The 21,474-nt window shown below is 34.8% G+C and overlaps 2 protein-coding genes across 2 annotated transcripts; one reads left to right on the top strand and one right to left on the bottom strand.

The window, feature by feature from the left end:
- Positions 1–4,288: 4,288 nt before the first annotated feature.
- On the bottom strand, positions 4,289–12,368 carry ND-MLRQ (NADH dehydrogenase (ubiquinone) MLRQ subunit). Its single transcript, XM_089639355.1, has 3 exons — positions 12,210–12,368; positions 6,628–6,774; positions 4,289–4,518 (listed from the first exon to the last, which is right to left on the bottom strand). The coding sequence occupies exons 1-3, from the start codon at positions 12,249–12,251 to the stop codon at positions 4,456–4,458; spliced, it is 252 nt and encodes an 83-aa protein (XP_089495481.1). The 5' UTR covers positions 12,252–12,368; the 3' UTR covers positions 4,289–4,455.
- A 508-nt stretch (positions 12,369–12,876) lies between these two features.
- mats (MOB kinase activator-like 1) lies at positions 12,877–20,493 on the top strand. Its single transcript, XM_089639696.1, has 3 exons — positions 12,877–13,041; positions 13,426–13,984; positions 14,668–20,493. Exons 1-3 carry the CDS (start codon positions 13,028–13,030, stop codon positions 14,746–14,748), a joined length of 654 nt encoding a protein of 217 aa, XP_089495822.1. The 5' UTR covers positions 12,877–13,027; the 3' UTR covers positions 14,749–20,493.
- The last annotated feature ends 981 nt before the right edge of the window (positions 20,494–21,474 follow it).

Here is a 21,474-nt window from a genome sequence, read left to right as displayed (position 1 = left end):
ATATGACGCATCCTCACGCATATAAACAATATATACACCTCTATCTGAGTACTTGGAATAGGCTACTAACACTATAACAATCACACATCAAAAAATCCCCGAGCGCTTTCCTGAAACTGTCGTATTTGGCTATTGATTTTATTTCTAACGTTAAATTATTGAATATTTTTGGAGCAAGAAAGTTAAATTGTCTTTGTGCCATTGAGGTTTTTATTGGGGGAATAGTATAATTCGATTTGTTGGAATATCTTGTATTATGGGTCGATTCAAAAATATTTTTTTTCGTATGTTTGAATTTATAGTAGGAGGATATGTTTTTGACGTATAAGGATTTTATGTTGAGTACTTTGAAGTCGTTAAATAAGTCCTTCGTGGGGTGAATATAGTGTACTTTGTAAATAGTCCGCATTATCAATTTTTGAGCTTTAATTAATGGATCTAATATCGTGTTAGAGCATCCTCCCCAGACTATTATACCGTAAGATATAATTGATTGGCATAAAGAAAAGTATACCGTTTTTAGTGTATTTTTATTAAGATACCTACATAATATTATGGTACCTACCTGCCTGCAGTGACGTTCCCTTGGACAAATTGTATAATTCCTTATTTGATTTTTTTTTTTAATTTACCATAAAATGTATGGTTTTTAAATCGTAGGTATTTAAGTACCTACTTACAAATCTTATGATTTCAGAGGAAATTTTGGTTTTGATTAATAAATTCATTAAAATTAGAACCATACCTTTTTGAACGCGAGGTCTACTGTTCATAAAACTACTAGTATAGACATGATAAATAACCGGTGCTTACCAAACAATTTATATTTAAATGTAGAAAATGCTAAATTTGATTTGGAAATCCTTGCGATGCTGACGAGGTCTGTAAATTATGGCCGCCCGGAGGGAACGGGTTTAGAAAGTCGGCAATTCAAATTTGCAGGGTTGAATGGATCCCGTACGATGGTAACTTTCCGACAAACACCCGATCCCAGACCCTTTCTACGGCATTGGAGATATCCAACAACAATTTGGGTCTCATCAATTACCACCCCCAAACATGTGTCACATGCCCGAGCAGATTCATGCCAATGGCTTAGAATAATGTTATTCACATTTAGATTACTGCTCTATATTATATTTGGCCAATAAAGGAAACTTGAATAAACTAGAAATTATACAAAACAGATTTCTTAGAAATTGAATGAACAATCGCCTTTTTCGAGAGATCTGGCACCTTTGCATTTTTGACTGACCATTTAGAGCAGGCCTGTCCAAACCACGGCCCGCGGGCCGCATGCGGCCCGCGGTTTAGATTATTGCGGCCCATTGAACCTTTTTTTAACCGACTTCAAAAAAAAGTCCGGAAACAGGAATTGATTTTTTTAAGCTCCTCGCTGAACGTTTCCCGAAACTGACGAATTTCGGGCAAAAAATGGGCTCGATGATGGGCAGTACCTACCTTTGTGAAAGTGCATATTCAACAATGAAGTTTATTAAATCGAAATACAGGTCTTCATTGACAGATACTTCACTTAAACATGCACTGCGCCTAGCTACCACTAGTATTGAGGTTGATGTTGACAGAATTGTAAAAGACACATTAATGAAAAAGTAGATAATAAAATAACGATATTACGTATTATTACCAGTATTTTATTTTTATAAATATTTTGCGGCCCACCAATGTATTTAGTCTTTTTTATTGGCCCTGGGTCCCATCTAGTTTGGACACCCCTGATTTAGAGGACTGGGGTAATTCTGAAAAACACTCAAGAACCAGGGCAGATCTTCCTAAAGTTTCACTTCAGGTCTTATACTGGTTTTGTTGACTTTTAACTCATTCAAGACATGGAGAACTTTTCTATTCCGGATTCGAGCCCAAATTTGGAACCCACAATGCAGAACAGATGCGGCAGTTTCTCCATTATATCTCCCTCAGCCATGTCTCTGACTCCTTGTCGGAGCAGGTCATTTTCAGGACGCCCCTCTGAGTGAAGCATTCGTCGAATCTGGGTTTGAACTGCCCCTTTGGGATGCTCAAAATCAGATCCGTGGCCGCCTCACTCACGGGGGCCTCCTGCTCTCTTGTGAATTCTTCCTCTCTGTTTCTATGAACAACAGCCACCTTAATTTTATTTCCTGCGGCTTCCGCATAGGTAGCAGAGGTGAGAATTTCTCGGGGCTTTTTCCTGGCATTTCCCGGTGAAAGCCCCAAGGGTTTAGGTTCCGGTGAGGTTCTTCTCCTCTTCCCGGCCTTCTTTTCCCCGGACGTTCCAGGTTGCTCCCGGTTACCTTGTGCGGTCCCCGTTAGCTTCCGGTCTGTCCCTGGTTTGCTGGTTCCGGCCTTCGAGGTCCCTGGCTGTCCCCAGCGGACTTTTACAGTCCCTGGTTGTTCCTGGTTTCCTTCCTGCCGCCCCTGCTTCTCTCTTTTTAGTTTTCTCCTCGCAGCCCCACTGGGTTTCTTACTGATGTAAATTCTTTTCACATCATCTGACAGGGACTTTACCTTGTCTTCCTCAGCGGTGGTTGCTGGAGTAAGGCTCTTCTTTAAGTCCCCCCCTCTCAGCTGGTTCCCCGAGGGCCCCAGTTGGAGCTGGGGGTTCTTAAAGAAGTTATTTTCCAGGTCCCCTGATGGTCCCTGCATTTCCACGTCTGGATCCCCTGGGGGATCCAGCCGCGTTGCGTCCGTCGGAGGTCCTTCTTTAAGGTTCCCAGAGGGCCCCTCAAGGGAAGAGTCCACCAGGGTGGTTCCATCTCTCCTCTCCACTTCCTCTTGGTTCCTCAAAGGCCCCAAGAGGGATGAGTCCACCGAGGCGGCCTCAACTCCTCCTTCCACTCCCCCTAGGTTCCTTAAAGGTCCCTCGTCAGTGTTGTTTTGGTTTTTGTTTTTACAGTCCATATTTGGTCCCACGAGAGTATCTAGGGAAATAAAAGGTCCACCCCAGCAGAGCCCCGAATGCCGGGGTAAGGTCTGTATACTCCGAGATGCGACCTTGTGTCTCGGAGGAACCGTTGGTGACACTGTTCCCCAGTGTCATTCAGCCCTGAGCACGGTATCTCACACCTTAGCTTGGGATGGCTATTGCAGGTAGTGTTTCCACTCCCTGAGCGATGGGTTCGCCACACTCCCTACGCTAATTATATTGAAGAATCCAAGTAATCAGGCCTTCTCGCAAGCCGTGTTAGCCAACAGACCATCAGGTTTGGTCAAAGGTGAGAAAGAAGTTGAGAAAGTTGAGAAAGACCAGAATGAACATATCTAGTGAGTCTAAAATTGTCAGAAATTCTTCATATGAAATAATATATTTTTTAAAACAACTTATGATTTTTTCCAGACTTGAAAACGGGCATCACTCGATTATATATATTATATTTTATTTATTTTAGTTTTGCATTAATTTAAAATGCTGACTAACAATGTCAAGGGAAGGAGACACTGCCAATAGACAAATACTCTTAGATAATGTAAATTTAGAAGTTTAGTTGATCTAGTGCCAAAGAAAAGATTATACCAAATAATTATATTATTATGAAAACACATCTTATTTTGCTGCATAAAATATGACTCCATAGCAAATGGAAAGTTTATATGACACAAACACAAACAGGATTGCGGGTATTGGTGTGTGTATACTTCAAACAGTGACGTCCTTGCCAAATATCTCAGAGAAACAATCTTTTGTCTTACAAGCCAACTTATTGCTATTAGCCAGAAAGAGACAACATAACGATTCAATTTGAATACATTGAAATCTTTATCGATAATTCCTTGAATAATCGTTTTCCAGCATGTGTTGTTTATTTCATTCCCAAATAAATTTCATATGCATTGTTTTATCGCATTAATTGTTTAAAGTACTATTTTACTCAATCAATCGCCGCCGGAAGCCGCTTCTGAGATGAGTTGTCATTAGACAATTAAACACAGCAGTATGTGCATGCTGTGATCATTTTATTTTCAACTTTTTGAAAAATTTTTGAAAAAAATCATGCTTAAAAATATCCATTGATTTCCCTCATTTATACTTTATTTCAATAAAACCCTTCAAAAACGATAGAACAAAGTTTCACTGTATTCAAAATGTTTTACAGGGTGTTCTTGTTATTATTTTTTAAATAATAATTTTTCATTACCATTGGATTTTTCTTTTCTGAAGTCGAATAACAAGTTTGAAGTATGATGTATGCAAACAATGCATCTGTGTAAATACTGTGTTTGTGTCAACTCTGGTTGTGATACCTTTAATGAGACTATTTCAGTATCTTCATTCATATAAAACCCATAATAATTAATAACACATTTATTTAAGTTTTTTTATACATTTCACAGCTAGGCAAAACAAAAATAATATCTAGGGTACCATTCCCCAGCTAGGTAAAATTAATCGTAAATAATTTACATGAGTACACTAGTTACATAAACTTTTATTATAACTGATCAGATCAAAACTGCTTAGAAGTCGGGCCTCTCACTTTCGTCCTTCAGCTTCGAGTAGTCGATGGTCGGGGCGTAGAACTGCAACAATACAGGTCAGTCAGTACAGGGAACATTGGACAGTACAAGGAACATTGGACATTACAAGGAACATTGGACATTACAAGGAACATTGGACATTACAAGGAACATTGGACTGTAGAGGGAACCTCAGTCAGTACAAGAAACATTGGTCAGTACAGGGAACATCAGTCAGTACAAGGAACATTGGCCCATTCAAGAAACATTGGTCAGTACAAGGAACATTGGTCAGTACAAGGAACATTGGTCAGTACAAGGAATATTAGTCAGTACAGGGAACATCAGTCAGTACAAGGAACATTGGTCAGTACAAGGACAATGGTCAGTACAAGGAACATTTGTCAGTGCAAGGAACATTGGTCAGTACAGGGAACATCAGTCAGTACAAGGAACATTGGTCAGTACAAAGTAAATCAGTACACGGAAAAAATTAATGGATCAATTTCACACAAGAGTAGGAGCTATACCCAGATGGCTTAGAATAGGCTTGCTTTAATGAAATGGATGAGAGGATGGCCGAGCCTTTGGACGAGATGGATTTAGTATCTTATATCTGGCCCTGTCTGTAGATACCTTAAGTTATGTTTTTGGCAGTGAACGGAACACCAGTGAAATGAAATTTTAGAGAATGTTAAGCACAACTATTTATAGCTCACTTTTTTATCATCCAAATCTACAATCCTTTGAAGTTTCCATCAAAAGCAACAACCAGATACTGTGTTAATTCATTAAAAACAATATTTTATTTCTTTTGATAAAAATAAGACAGAAAAATAGAATGTTTGGAAAGTATGTAACTTGTTTGTCACATTATTTTGGAAAGGATTTTGTCAATAGGAGGTCATTGACAAAGATGTTTACAGTGGAAAGTCAAGATGTTGTCGGTGGGAAGTCATTGACAACATTAGACATAACAGGGAGTACACACAATATTATTTGTCATACAATCTTATCTAATAGCCAGTCAGTCATTTAGTAAGACACCTTTAACAATCTGCTATATGAGAAATGGTTTTATGATCTCTGACTAAAGTTTTATCCTATTTTTGTCATGTAACGAAAAGATTGTGTTAAATGATAAAACCAAAATACATATTTACAAAAATTAATTATAGTTTTCTATTCCAGATCATAGGAAGTGTAACAGTATATTTCATATTTAAATGACCTGCTACATTGTTAGTGTATGATAACCATAGACTTTCAAATCGATAGACTTGCCCTAACATGAAATAGCGTATGATTTCGATGAGCTGGAGGCAAACCTCGTGACCATATTTTTGGCACCAGAAGGGTTCAAAAATGCTTTGAATAAACTACGACATCAGTCATACATTCACTGTCAAAGAGCTCACATTGAAACCAGTCCCTGAGCAGAAAAATAAAGTAAAACGAAAGTTTGCAACCCAGTCCACTGTGCGACATTTTTGCGCAGGATCTAAATGTTAATTTTTAAATGAACCGCCTGGCGTATCGATACTAAAAATGAGCGAGGTGGGTAAATTATAAAACACTTGTGAAAGTGTCAACTAAATAGTAGTACAACAAAATATTAATTTTTGGAAACAAGCCCGAACTTTTGTTTATCCGATTCGGAATTTATAGTAAGTTTTTTTACACAGCCAGAAATTTGCACACCATTGTAAAAAGGACTAGTAATTCGTATGCAGATTTTATTTTCAAGGACTGAATAGTGATATTGCAACGCGAGTTGCCTGTATACTGTCAGATTCATTTATTGACAAATCACAGATACGGAGACGGCCGCACCGCCTTGCGCTCTGCGCAACTTTGTTTGTTTCCCTTTCCCTGATTATCTGGTCCATCAATTTGAATGTCTATGATGATAACCCATCTTGTATACAGGTGTATCAGCATATATATACCCCACATACTATAACCGGCGATTCCTGAGTTTATTTGGTATTATATTATAAATCGCCACTGACAAGAACGTAATGCCATCACACTTGCACCACGTGATACGCACCGCCCCATCCCACAGTAAGGGATGCTTCTTTCCAGACTAAGCTATAGAATGATCTTTTGTTTTTGGCCGAACCATAGGTTAGGAACGAACATTAGGTGAGATTAGGTTAGGCTACGTACGGTGTACTGCTTGTCCTTGTAGTCGTTCCACGGCTCGGGGTTGGTCTTCTTGTTGAAGGTGACCTCGGTGGAGCGCAAGGCGAGGCGGGCAGTGTAGAAAATGGCACCCCCGAGTCCCAGAGCTGTAAAGAAGTACAGCGGGAGGAGCTGAAAACAATCACAACACAGTTATATTATCGTTGTGATCAATTAGCATGAAAATGTGAAAAATCACAGGTACATTCATTCACTGAATTGAGAATGAAATTTAATAATAAGATACTAACTAGAATGCCAATAAACAAATGATAGTGAATAGTGGTACTATTGAAAAGTTTGTCAGAACTTTAATATGCCGGCATTTCAGAAAGATATCATTCCATTTAATTAATACATATAAAACTTATTTGTTATTTTTTAAGTTTTTCTTTTATGTATACATAATATATAATATTATTATTCAATTTATAAGAAACCATGTATTTATAAATAAACATGAAAACAATAATTAAAAAATAAATAAAAATTATGATTATCATTTAACCTCCTTGGGCGATTTAGGGAGATATTTTTCACAGACAACAATCAGCCGTAAAGTCTTTTTGAGAGATATATATCTCAGCCTGATACGGTCTCATAAAAGTTATGCAATCTCATTTTGTATTGAGATGGCATAACTTTTGGTGAGAAATATGATTTTAACAGTGTTTGAAAGAGAGAATACAGCGCCTTCAGTTCGCATTCTCAAATTTACCAAAAAGACTCCCGAAAAATTAAAAATAATTCTATGAAACAACATTTAGCATTTGAAAAATACAAAAATATTTAGTTTTGCAAATTTTTTTATCATAGTATTTTTATATTAAACAAAATAAAGTGAAGTGACAATAACTTTTATAGTACCTTTGTCTAATTAAGGCGATGCACTACGTCGTGTAATATTTTAAATTGAGCCGCTATCAATAACAGCACTTACGTAGATGGCGATAAGGTTTAAATTCCAGCTTAACACCATCCGCCTGTTTTGATTTATGCAAGCAAAAAACATGGCCAAAAAGAGCCTTTTATTTTATTTTGTGGATGTTCAGGCATAATTTTTTTTTTCCAATCATTTTATAAATAACTTAATTTGCCACATTATACAATAAAATCATAACCGAAAATGGGTTCGTAAGTAGGAAATTTTGAACTTAGCAGTTTTCATAGGCCTTATACATTATTTTTTTCTGGGCCCTAGAAAAAGACTTATATAAAAAATACTGGATTATTTATATGTATGTACACAGTGCCTCACTGCAAAACTAGGCTAGCCCAAAGACACATTAACTATATTGGCCCAAAATTGTTTAATTCCTTGCCGAGTTCCATCAAGATGTGCCAAAACCTAAACTTGTATAAAATAAATGTCAAAAGCTGGGTAAAAAAGTATCTGGAAGTGAGAGAATTTTTTCTATGAGTCATACGAATATGATACCTATATATGATAATATGTTACCATCTAAATTTTTAAAAAAAAAATTAAAAAAGTTTAACTTCTTTTAAACTGTTTTTTTATTAAAATAACCAAATGTACTATATGATTTTTTTTTCTTTATTCATATCTCTTTTTTCATTTAAACCATAGATAATATAACCACCACTGTTTTGATTTTCACCTTATAATGCCCACGCACAGGCTTCGCCTTTGTGGGATTTTTTTGTTACTCCTTATATTTTGTATAATTATATATGTACCTGTATGTATCAAAAAAATTGACAATAGATAAAAAAAATAAAAAATAAAATTTCAAAGTACAAGATGTATTCTACTTGCAGTATTTAATTAAAGCATCTCAAACATTTCTAGGCGACCAAATTTTCAAACCAAAAACACATGATTTTGCATTACGATGTATGGCATCGCCAAAAATGTTTTTTTTTTTTGTTTTGTGTAAGCAGTAATTACTTGACTTTAAAAACTTAAAAATCTCTGTTTGCGGTAAGAATTTTAATATTTTTAATTGCATTTGTCGAATACGAAATTTGAAAAAAAGGGGAGGAAGGTTAAATCCTAAGTAAAACCATTTTTTAAAACATATTTTCTAATAAAAACAGATGTATAGCAAAAAATAATTATTTTGTTTTTTACAGTTTGATTTTTTAAATCTCAAAATACTACTTGTTAATCGATGGTTTTATTCCTTATTTACCTGAATTAATGATTTATGCCTCCATGGAAAAAATGCTTTTGATTTGTATTTATAATGACTAATAGTTAGTTTTTATAGCTCTATAATTCCTCGATAATTTTTTAATACTGTTATTTGTTAAAAAAAATGTTTTTTTAAATTGCATTTGTAAAATGGTTTTTATAATGATTCTAGTGGGCCGAGGCAGATGTTGTTCTGCCACAGACCGCCTTTGTGGAAGGAAGTTAAATTTTGGGTTTGTATGTATTTTTGGATGAGAAATCTGAAAAATAAAATTGTTGTTGATAAAATATTTTTGATCTCGACAACAGAGCCACATATGGGGTCTAAAACTATCCTATATTTCAAGCTGAAACCAACCATACACTTTCATTGAAATCGGTTGGGCGGTTTCGGAGATTAGCGTGTACGAAAACAGTAACATGTGATTTTTATATATTAAGATTATGTAAGGTCTTCTACAGCACATAATTTTATAAAAAAATACAATGAAAATATAATATAATAGTTATAATAAAATATATCTAACATAGGTATGACCGGTCAATGGCTTAATTGGCATTGCAGGTGGGTCCCACCCCGGCGTCTTGAGTTCAATTTATCACCTGGGTAAGTCCTTCATCGTGACACATGCAACATTTTCCGCTTACTGTGATGGTAGTAGGAGATTTTCAAATATTGTCAGGTTATTTGTAATTCGGGAATGTTTTCCTTTTTTAAAAAAGTATTATTATTAATACTTCCGGCGGGAAGGGTAGTTTTACCTCTTACGCCGGTCTTATTTGAATGGCGAGATATGCATTGCTGTCTGATAATTTTATAACAATCTCTTTGTAAGGATTCCAACTTCCTATGTGTATATGTTTTTAAAGATTTTGAACCAGCTCTTCAACTTCTTGTCTATTGTGTGGAAGAATATTTTATCAAAAGGAAACTGCATATAAACCCGTAGAACGGGAGAAGGTTTTGTTTGTTTTGTAATGATTTGTGCGAAAATGAAAAAAAAAAATAGTAAAATACATACATTTTTTACAAATAAAACATGACTAAACATTGACTTATACATATTACGTGTTAATAATGCTCTTGTTATTTTAATGATTATAAATGCATAAAAGTGTACAAAAAAGATTAAAATACAGCTTTTAAAAAAAACTGTACTTATATTGATCAGTAATATCCCTAAAGTTGGAGAATTATTGGCTGTTGAAATCCAGCGCTTTCAGGACTGCTGTTGTCAAAAAAACTCCGGTAGTATGCGTCCACCAGTTGAAAAGGGTTTTAGCAAGCGTGCGGAAGCATCAACGTAAGAACATCCTTCCGGGCGCTTCCTACCTATTGCAGGTTCGTAGTGCACGGAAACTCTATTATTTAAAATTCCTTGCCTCGCGCAGACAAGACAATCAATCTGAGTGCGTGATTATTATTATGGAAGGGGTAAGAACAAAAATACTTTTGGCTTTCATATTCCTCTTAATGTTACATCTCTGTGCATTGGAATATTCATGGATTAACTATTTTATAATGGAGTTTTTTTTTTATTTTTATGTAACTTATATAAATTTTACAAGTAATTTCATTTCGGATAGTGGATTCAGCCAGAGATAAGTAGTTTAATTTGAAGGTACTTAAATAGGGATGAAATATTTAGTTTTATAAATCCTACCCACAACAGCCCGTAGGCATTTACAAACATTACTAATTATTATTTTTTTGGTAAACTAATGTTTAAGACAAGATTTTTTATGCATAGCACAAAGGGTATCATATTTTTATAAGCAATAATTATTAGTCTGAAACACTCATCCACATTGAAAAATCTCCTGATAAAAGATACATGACGCCAACGGGACTTGAACCCGTGTCCTTTCGATTTCCGGTCGACAGCTCTGACCACTGGGCTATGGCGGCTTATCTCTTATCCGCGAAATAATTCAATATATACTAGTATTTCATTCAAAAATTACAGCTTATTACATATCAGGAGATTTTTCAATGTGGATGAGTGTTTCAGGCTAATAATTATTGCTTATAAAAATAATTGTTAACATTATTAATGTTTACAGCCCATTTCATGAAGCAGTAAATTACATACAAATACACAGATATGAAATTGTCCAAAACTACAACAACAAAAAAATAGTTTTTACAACAGACAAAGATACACAATGGTTACAGCTACAACTGGTTAAGCTCGTCAAAAATGTTATTTTACCTTGATAGTAATAATTTGGTTTTGACATGTTATATATGAGTAGACAGAATGGGGGTTTTTCTACTTAAAAAAAACATTTGGGCCTATTTGCAATTGGTTTCCAGCAACGTAACTTGTCTTGAAAGTCTGCTACACATGCTGTAAAACTTAACCTGCAAGAGTGCTAGCTGAGTGTTCTAAACATCGGTCTATCAACCGCCTATACTTCAAATGTTCTAAATTGCTTAAAGTTGAAGGTGGACAGCATTAGAACTGTACTAAGTTGGCAAAATCTAAGATATTAGAGAAATCGGACTGAAAATCAGGGGTTAACAAAGTCAGGAATGATTGCATAAAATAAATATAAAAGTTCTAGGGATAAGTTACTGGGGTAATTATTTAAATAACCGGTGCACTTTTGTGCAAAGGTGATGGAAGTTACACTTGGTTTCAACAATTACTACAAAACCCACTACTACTTAATTAAGTAATCTGTGTTTATTTAGATGGATAAATCCTTACTAAAAAAAAAAAATCAAAATGGCGACAAAGAACGTTTTATAAGGGAAACTTTGAATAAAAATGGATTTAAGCATATTTTACCATCTCTCCCGATGTCAATAGTTGTTTCGTATGGTAATTAAGTTGAAACAAAGTGAAATTTCATTAATCTGTGCCTATTAAAAGTGCAGCGGTTAGGTAAATATTTACGGTTGTGGATATTGAACTATAACCTGCCATTCTGCTATTTTCTGATTCAGACGTAATTTGGCTGACCAAAAAATTTTTGCAACTTTGCCATTATCTGGTTTTCAAGGCCAGTGTAAGAAAATATAGTCAAAAAAAGAAATCAATCAATTAGATAAAAGTGAAGTTTTATATTTTTTTATTGGATTCGTAATTGGTTCAATATCTAAATCAGATAACGAATGACAAGATAAAGTAATATCAGGTTCGATCCATTATTTTGATAAAATGCAGTGCGAAATTTATCACAGATATCCTTCAGTTATCGTTCTATATCGACGGGTAAAGCGTGTCGGTTGATTTTATACATTTGTTAACATAAAAACGTATAGGTGACCAAAATATTGATCTAAAAAATCGTCAGTAGTGCGCGATGTCGTATAATTATGTAAGATCGGCCATACGCAGAACTGTCAGTAAACCTAAATGTAAATAGTAGTGAATGTAAATGAAAATAATGTTGAAATACTTACAGAGGGGTTCTTCTTTAAGCTATTAATGTTAAGTCCCTGCATTTTGAAGCTTGTATTCTTAGCACAGGGGATGAAATTGAAATAAAAACGTCGACCTTTCAGCAAAAATGACGCTGCAAGATACACAGAAATCTCAAAATACGTATGGAAATGGTCTTAGGCGAGTGTGACCTGAACAACGCGAAATAATATTATTTTGAGTAGGTTCCAAGAATTTTTAAGGTCTAAATAATTATTTATCTTGCAAAAATTTATTATCTCGGAAAAATAAACGCCATTATTTTTTTTTGCACTCAAACTTCCAATATATTTGCTATTAAATCAATTTCTCTATAACATATATAATCGCACATGGCAATCTCTACACAGACACGATGCCGTTTTTGTTAATTTGCGAACATTTGAAGTTTCATTATGTATTTAATAAATTAAATGCATTTTAAAAATTACTTAAAGAATCGCTGATGTATTTAAATAAGCATTTCAACTTTAAGGGCCCTTATTTGACAGGAAATGCGCACATCAGCTGATCGAGGAACCTGTGAAAAAAACGGGATGAACGATAACCAAAAACCATGAAATAGAACCATGGTACATCTAATATCTATGCATGAAACCATAGAGCGATATAGCCATAGATGAAATTTGTGGAAATTGCTCGGAATTTGGGAACAGAAATCACAAATGGATGACAAGCATCTGTGCGAACTTTTGACAACTTATCATAAAAATTGATATAAAACAGTCATTTTGATGAGCCGGCTCACGCAACAGGGCGAGAAATATTGTCGCATCGAAAAGTGCATATTAAGTCTACGATGAGTTTCTTATTGTGAGTTAAAATTTTCGCTTTAATTTTGTTATTTATTTGTCATGTACTCTCGCATTACTCATCGGCTTTATCGCACTTTGCCGATAACAATAAGAAAAATATATTCTAAACAACTACTTTAACTAGTTATTTAATTTATCTTTCAGTTACTTGTTTATCTTTTCACACATTGGAAATGTCAAGAGTCGAATTGGCCGCAAATCTACGTCGATCTTTTCCTCGTAGTATATTTTCCCTAATATCTAGAAATACAATTGTTGCGAAATACTAACCAGTGAAAAAAGTATTTGTGAACCTTCCACAGCTCTTGTGTTGTTAAATTAAGTAGAACTTTAGAAGCGGATAAACTGTCTGCCTGTAACTAACTGGGATGTAACCTTATAGCGGCGGTCGGTCCAACAAGACCTTCAAGCCGAAGAAGAACATCCCCGAGGGAACGCACCAGTATGACCTGATGAAGCACGCGGCTGCCACGCTGGGCTCCGGCAACTTGCGGCTGGCCGTCATGTTACCGGACGGGGAGGACCTCAACGAGTGGGTGGCCGTGAACACCGTGGACTTCTTCAACCAGATCAACATGTTGTACGGGACCATCACGGAGTTCTGCACGGAGGATAGTTGCGCCATAATGTCTGCGGGGCCCAAATACGAGTACCACTGGGCAGACGGCCACACGGTGAAGAAGCCTATTAAATGCTCAGCGCCCAAGTACATAGACTACCTCATGACGTGGGTGCAAGACCAGCTGGACGATGAGACCTTGTTCCCCTCCAAGATCGGCGTGCCGTTCCCCAAAAACTTCCTGTCCATCGCCAAGACCATCCTGAAGCGCCTGTTTCGCGTGTACGCGCACATCTACCACCAGCACTTCTCCGAGGTGGTACAGCTCGGGGAGGAGGCCCACCTCAACACCTCCTTTAAGCATTTTATCTTCTTTGTCCAGGTACCTACTTATATACTTACACCCTTTTGTGGTTGAAAGTACACAAAATATTTCCAAGATACTTTGCTTTTATTTAGTTAGCTAAGTCGTGATCCCATCTGATCTATTCTACCTATGAGCCATTTCATCGAAACTATGAAATAGATCAGTGAAAACAGGTTCTCTATGGAATAGAAACTCAAAGTTGTGTCCACTTCAACTTTCCTTTAGTAAATTGACCATAGATTCTCAAGATAGGTGGGAGAGCGCCATTATATCCGTCAGCCTTTTCGGCAATGCTACACATAAACAACATACCTGAATATTATGGATATTAATTAAATACTTTATTCATTTGAATGGTGATAAACAAAGTTACTGTATTTCGCACCACTAAGTAGGCACTTATGAAAATATTGTTTTGTAAATCTTTTAAAATAATTATGTCTCATGCTATTGACAACATTAAAGGCATACCGCTGATAGTTCCATTGTAACCTCTCTATCTTTCTCATAAACAATGTACGATACAGAACATCCCAAAATATGCACGTCTCAGAACAGATGAGGAAAAATTGAAATAATAAAAGCCAATATATAGTGAAAATCAGACAAAAGGAAAGATTACAGCGTCGCTCTCAGCCGCAGTACCTACTATATTTCCTCATTTCTGTATACCTAACTTCTCCTTCATCCTGTTCCAGGAGTTCAACCTGATAGACCGGCGGGAGCTGGCGCCGCTGCAGGAGCTGATAGAGAAGTTGACTGCCAAGGACGCCCGATGAAGTGAGACTGACCGGGTGTCTCTGACACCGCAACAATACTCTCCCCTCCTCGTGTAAATATTCCCCCCTGCACCCTTCATCATGTTGCACTGCTCCCAAGATCTCGCCAAGTATCTCAAAATTAGTTTTCCTCTCGGCAGTCGAATTTTTACCAATATTAGATTGAAATCGGCTCAACTTTATGTTAGTTTATTATTTTTTTCAACGAATTTACTAAACCTTTCTCTTGTACCGTAAATTACATTTCCTATCTGTCAATTATTTATTCTATAGAATGCCGTACCCGTTCTGACAAATCACCAATCTCCGAAAACACATTTCTATGGTAAACACAATTGAAAATTAGGATGTCAACTTGTTTTAATGTTTTTTTTTTTTTATGTTAACACCGTACAAGAATCCCACTGGCTTCAGACAGTATGGCAGTACTATGACACTACTAATGTGGAGCGAATAAAAATACCTAGCTATTTAGATCATAGTAAATGCAAGTTTTGGATTCTGAATGATTAACCTGTAACGTCTGGGCCTGGAGTCAAAACTCTTTCGCTGTACAAAAGAACTTCCCAAGCTCTCAAAACTTCATAATTGTGATATGTATTTGTTATCAGAATTTATTACATTACTGGCCTGAACTAGAGAACACAATATATCCTTGTATTTCATCCGCTCATGTCCAACGCACACTGTTTCTGCTTGTAACACTTTGTAATCTGACATTTGCATAAACGTAACAACAATTCCCCTCATTTTGCTAAACTTGTTACATTACACTCTAACCCTGTAGGAGGTTAGTTACTGATATTCTAAATCTTTACTTAGTAAAGTTTGTTAAGTAAAATATTTTATCACATCCGTACTACTTCCCCAAAGTAATTTAATTAGAATCACGTCGATGAGAGGAAATTTCTCCTCTACCTTAGATTAATAAATGATTATTATTCATAAATATAATATAACCAACACATCGAAACTGTATTTTCTCCAGTTTATTGAAATAATTCTATCAAAATTAATACATACAAATAGATGAAGAATTGTCCATGTTTAGGCTATATCAAATCAAAATTCACCTACTTCAAAAGCACAGACAACCTACATAATATAGTGGTCTTTACATTATTTGGTTTTGAGTCATTAGGTTATGGGTTCAATGACCATTTAGTAAGCTGAGTTGACAAATGCATCGGGTTTCCACCCAATGGTGGCTGGCCTTAAAGAGCAGAGGAGCTATGCACTCCCTGAGTTTCGACCATTCTAAAAATTATCCGAGCGGCAAATAACCTACAATTTCCAACATGCCTCATCACAATGCAAAACTCGATTCCGGTTTAAAGTATTACGATTTCACGGACAGTGCTCGAAATTTTACTACCACATCGGAGGGATTGGTTTGTTCGGAATGCACTGTGTATTCAATTTAACATATATTCCTTTTCAGCCAATGTTCCTTACTGCGTTCTTCCTTATCGCCTTATCGAGCATAATAACATAAACAATACTCGTGTCATTGTGAGGGAGCAATTAGTTGTCTAAAATTGTCTATTGAATTTCCAAAATTTCTTGCACAGTCACCTAATGAAAACGCTCATGTATCGTTTTTAGATTTTTTAGATACGATTATGACAGAATTAATTAGGCATGTGGGGAATTAATTTTTTTTTCGTTTAATTTAAAAAAAAATGTATTAAATTATATTTTTAGCGCCCCACCCATCTATTGTGTTACTAGCCGCCACTGTTAAATTCCTCCGCTTATTAGATAGTAGTAGAAGTTCTTAAAATATTGTCAGGTTATTCGTAATCCGGGAATATTTGTCTCGTTCAGGCAATGGAGAATTGGACAATTTCAATATGGGCAATATATGTTTCGTTGTGTTGGTCGTTACACACAAACAGAAAACTCACTACACTTATATTTTATCATATATTGTTTCATGTTCCTTTTCATTATGATAATTGAATATTTAGCCTTATGGTATTTTTCTAGTGCATATATTATTGTATTTATGTAATCTAAACATATATAAGTCACTTGTAAAATGCAGTTCTTCACAATGATTTGAATGCGCATTTATCATATTTGGATGCGTTAAATATTCATAGATTTCACTTCTTAAATGCAGTATTTTGCTATTCTTATGTTGGTGACATGCCCCGGGTAGTAAAAATCTTATTTGTATCGAAACATCACATATTTTATTAAATTTATGAAAATAGAATTGATAAATAATATTATTGTTAATTTTAATAATGAATATGAATTTGTCATTCGGCTTGCAATACCTCATATATGATATGAATAATCCAAATTCTACCAAAAGAATTTTAATTAATTCCTTGTTTTATGGGTAATTAAAATTTAATTTCTGTTTGTGACTGCGTGGTCCAAAGCGTCAGATTCCCACCCAAGTGTTGTGGGTTCAACCCTCTGCTATCTAAGTCTAAATCCTTCATTCTTTCAAAAGCAATATTTTCCGCTTTTAATAATAGGAGTAGTTTGAATTTCTAATATCAGTTTATTTTCACAACCCAAAAATTTCTTTCTTTTTATTCAAATTAAACACCTCTTTAATGGAATAAAGTCATCATTCATGATAGAATAGCATAAAAACATTTGTTTTGGCAAATATGTTTCAGTATCGTTGTATCGCACGCTGAAAGATGATGTATACCTAATATTATTATGTACCCTTATTTGACATGTTTTGTTTTTTTCTTCTAGAAAACGTTCAGTGAAAATGAATGTTATAGTGAAAAACAATAATTGGAATATAAATTAAATAATGTGATAAAGTGTTTTGGTAAATAACGCTGATATGTAGGTAATACACAAGAAAGATGGAGAAATAAAAAATTGAATGTATTAGACTAAGTGCAATTCATTTACTGTAATTTGGCCATTATTAATCTAAGAGTTTTGGGTTTGACTGTTACATAATACAGATACAAAATAAAACTGTATTGACATGCTCACAATTGCATTGTATATGTCCCTCTTGACCTAATATGTAATGATAACATAACATTTGTATGGCGCAGCTTTGTGTCATTTCACTGCAAGTGTGCTTTGCTACAATACACTTCAAAATAATGATTTAGTAACCCCATTCTGTGATCATGTTCTTAAAATTACTCCTACAGTGCTTGTTAAATATTGATAAAAAATTTATATACAAAGAAACAGTGTTATTACAGCACATGACAAAATAACTACATTAAAATATATTATTTATTCTAAAACAGGAATCAGTTTATGGTCGGCAAACGTTCTGAGTAGACATTATAATTTCGTCGACGGCAATCCATCACAACGTTAATCATATTTGGCCACTTTTCAGGAGTGACAAAAAACTGGCGATGATTTTACCTAAACGGAAAGCATTTGAGATGCGCGGTGATTCTATTTTCATTGTAAGACTCTCACTTATATTGTAAAAATCCTATATTTTTTTCCAATTGCTTCTGGCTTTCACCCTTCAAGGTTTTCTAGGCCATTATTTCAAATTATGGAGAGAGGTAAAGTGAATTTATATATCTATATTGTTTAAATGGGCAAATTTCAAAATTATATGGAAGATTGGAGTCGAATTCAGACATAGAAGAGATGAGATATTGAATGGAGGGAAGGCTATTTTAGAAAAGACTTGATAGAAGAAAAGATATTTGTTTAGAGAGAAACATATATTAATTCAACCGATGTAGGTTTACTACTGCCGTGGAATGGCATTGCAGGATGACTTACGTGGTGCTGGATTGCCGTCCACGATATGTACCTACGTAAAAATTACAACAAGGAAGAAAGCAATCAATTAGCTGAGGTTTGAGAATATGGCTGATTATAATAAATTGAAAATAAGTTAAGATTTATGAACAGTAGGATTTTTAAATAATTTCGTATTAAAAACCCGTTTAAATTCAGGTAAATTCTGGATATTGGTAAAAGCTAAGGGAAGTTTATTCCAAATGAGCAGGCCAGTTATGCGAAAAATGCAATCATAGATCATAGTAGAAGACTCTATGTATTTGATCTAACCTAACAGCGTTCCTCTTCCAATTTTTATTACCCTGTTTGGCTGATTCCCACATACACTCTATCTGTAGGGTTAGGTTAGGTTAAGAGGGACGTGCACAATGCTATCATGAGCGTGTTTATACAGCCACGTAAAAACTAACAATTTTATTTGTGTTTATTATGCATCTGTATACCAAATATGTGCGGTGTTTTCTTCTGAACAGTTATACATAACTATATACTATCATAGTAGGAGGCTAAACCAGAGGTCAGCTAAGACATTTAAAATCTGAACTGATCTAAGATTTGACCACTTTCTAACAATATCAATTTTAGAAATATCGATCATGTTTGTTTTTTTCAAAAATCATTACATTGTCTTTACCGGGCTCCATCATTTTAGACCTCTGGGAAATGCTGTTAACTTTTATTCTAGTAATTGGTGCCACCAGCAATTAGAACTATAAAATTATTGGGTGTGTTATCTCTATTTTGAGTAACGGAAGTCGTGCAGGAAGTGTGATAAGAAATAGTTTTTATCGTACTTTGTGCCTACTAGATTCACTTTTCATGCTCCCACACAACTTATTGTATATATTGTGCAATACCCGAAATTATCACTTCAATTTTATCCTCAGATAAAATACGGGTGGAGCCATTTATTTGTGTAGGCAGATTTATAACAGAAATTAATAACCAGTAAAATATGTATAACTTTTCCAAATGAGCTAACGCAATAGTGATGAGTCGTTCTTTGAAAGAGCCGCACAATTGAGCTAGCTCTTTTAACCGTACCATGGCTCAATTAATGAACGGTACAGTACGGTTACAGAAGATATTTTAGAAAAATAGCTCCATTAAAATTATCCAAGTATTAATCGTTATTACATTACTCAGAGATATGATTGGCGTCTGACGCTCAGTCATCTGGACTTGTATATATGTACTTACACCTACTAACTACCTAGCATCTTATGTTTCTCATGGTTCAAGTCAGCGTACCGGTACTAGGAGTCGTATGATCATTCATACGCTTACGCTGGGGAGCTCGGAGCCGTATCGGATGAGCACAGTATGCTCATTGCTCATACGATCTGAGCTCATGGCTCACATTCAATTGAGATGTCGCGTCGTTCAATTGAGTCATACAATCATATTGAGCTAGTAGCGTAACTCGCGCTCTTAGTAAAATGAGCCATGGCCCACTGCTATTACGCAAGTCTTCTCAGCGTGTCAGAGTAGTCACATACTAGATATTAATATCAATTTGGTGAAATTAGAAAAAATGTTTATATTAATATTTGAGGAGCTAGATGCAATAACAACTTAAAGTTGGTTTTGCTCCCATCTACTTTTTGGTAGGTTTTACACAAGCGGAGATATACGCAAAAAGTTTGAACAAGTGAATATTACGCATTTTAAAAAACTTTGACCGCGATTTACTCAAAACCACGATTTTCATTGCAAGTTGTTATTGCATCCTGCTCCTCATTTATCAAAGAAAAGAAAATCTTTAAAGAGGTCTCCTGTATCGTCATTTGTTAGCAAGTTAAGTTTTGGTAACAAATTATGACATTGGAATGCTTTTTGGATGGAATTCTTCCTATTCAAATATTATGCTCTATCCAATTTTAGTTTAATCCATACATTTGTCTATAAAACTCCATCTTATGTAAAACTTTTAAGTAGAAGTTTCTCTTTATCTCCAATATTGAAATATCAGTTTGATGTGTTGTGAAAATTAAATTAATATAAAAATACATTTAATGATTGGATGAGAGAAGTGTTTCAGCCCTTTGTGCTACTTTAAAATTGACTTGTCTTAAACACGTAATTTTTTTAAGATCTGTTTAAACCCAAAAATATTATTATTTAGTCCCGTATGAATGATGTAAACCAATTACATATGTAATTAGAAATTATAAATACATCACATATTCTTACAATAAGTATTATTGTAGTGCATTTTGAAATACTTTGCAACAATTGTAATTCCCCAATACATACAATATTATACATATTTTTAGATGTGTTAATTTGTTAGGGTGGCATTTAAAAGTATGGAAATTTATTTCTATTTCATCACAATGTGACAGAACAAGAGTTATCTAGGTCCTTTTGACTTGGTCATACCAGTCTTCATTTCATTACACAATTTAATAAATAACTTTCATGTCTGTATAAGAAAGTCTTCGAGGAAAGAACTTACAGTACAACTTAGATAATTCAAACTGTTTTTTTTTTAAATTAAGTATATCCACTAGTAATCCGATTTCTACATAGAATTACTCCAGTAATGCAATCTTTATAAAGAATTTCTCCAGTAATCCAATTTATAAGTTGAATTCCTCCAGTAATCTAATTTATACGAGGAATTCCTACAGTAATCTAATTTATGCAAGGAATTCCACCAGTAATCCAATTTATAAGAGGAATTCCTCCAGTAATCCAATTTATAAGAGGAATTCCTCCAGTAATCCAATTTGTATGTGGAATTACCCCAGTAATCCAATCTATGAGAGGAATTCCTCCAGTAATTCCTTCAGTAATGTGATTTATATGAGGAATTCCTTGAGTAATTCAATTTCTATATAGAATTTCTCCAGTAATCCAAACAGGCCCTTGTATCAGTTGGTTGGGATTATCGTGATTGTACTGTATAATACATTGTTCAGTGAAGGAGAAAGGAGCAACAAATAATATTGTCTAACT

This window comes from Hesperophylax consimilis, chromosome 14 (genome assembly GCF_061612785.1).
Source record: "Hesperophylax consimilis isolate HC1 chromosome 14, BYU_Hcon_1.0, whole genome shotgun sequence".
In the NCBI taxonomy this organism is placed as follows: Eukaryota; Metazoa; Arthropoda; class Insecta; order Trichoptera; family Limnephilidae; genus Hesperophylax; species Hesperophylax consimilis.
The sequence above is the reverse complement of the archived record's forward strand: the minus strand, read 5'-3'. Positions and strand labels throughout refer to the sequence as shown.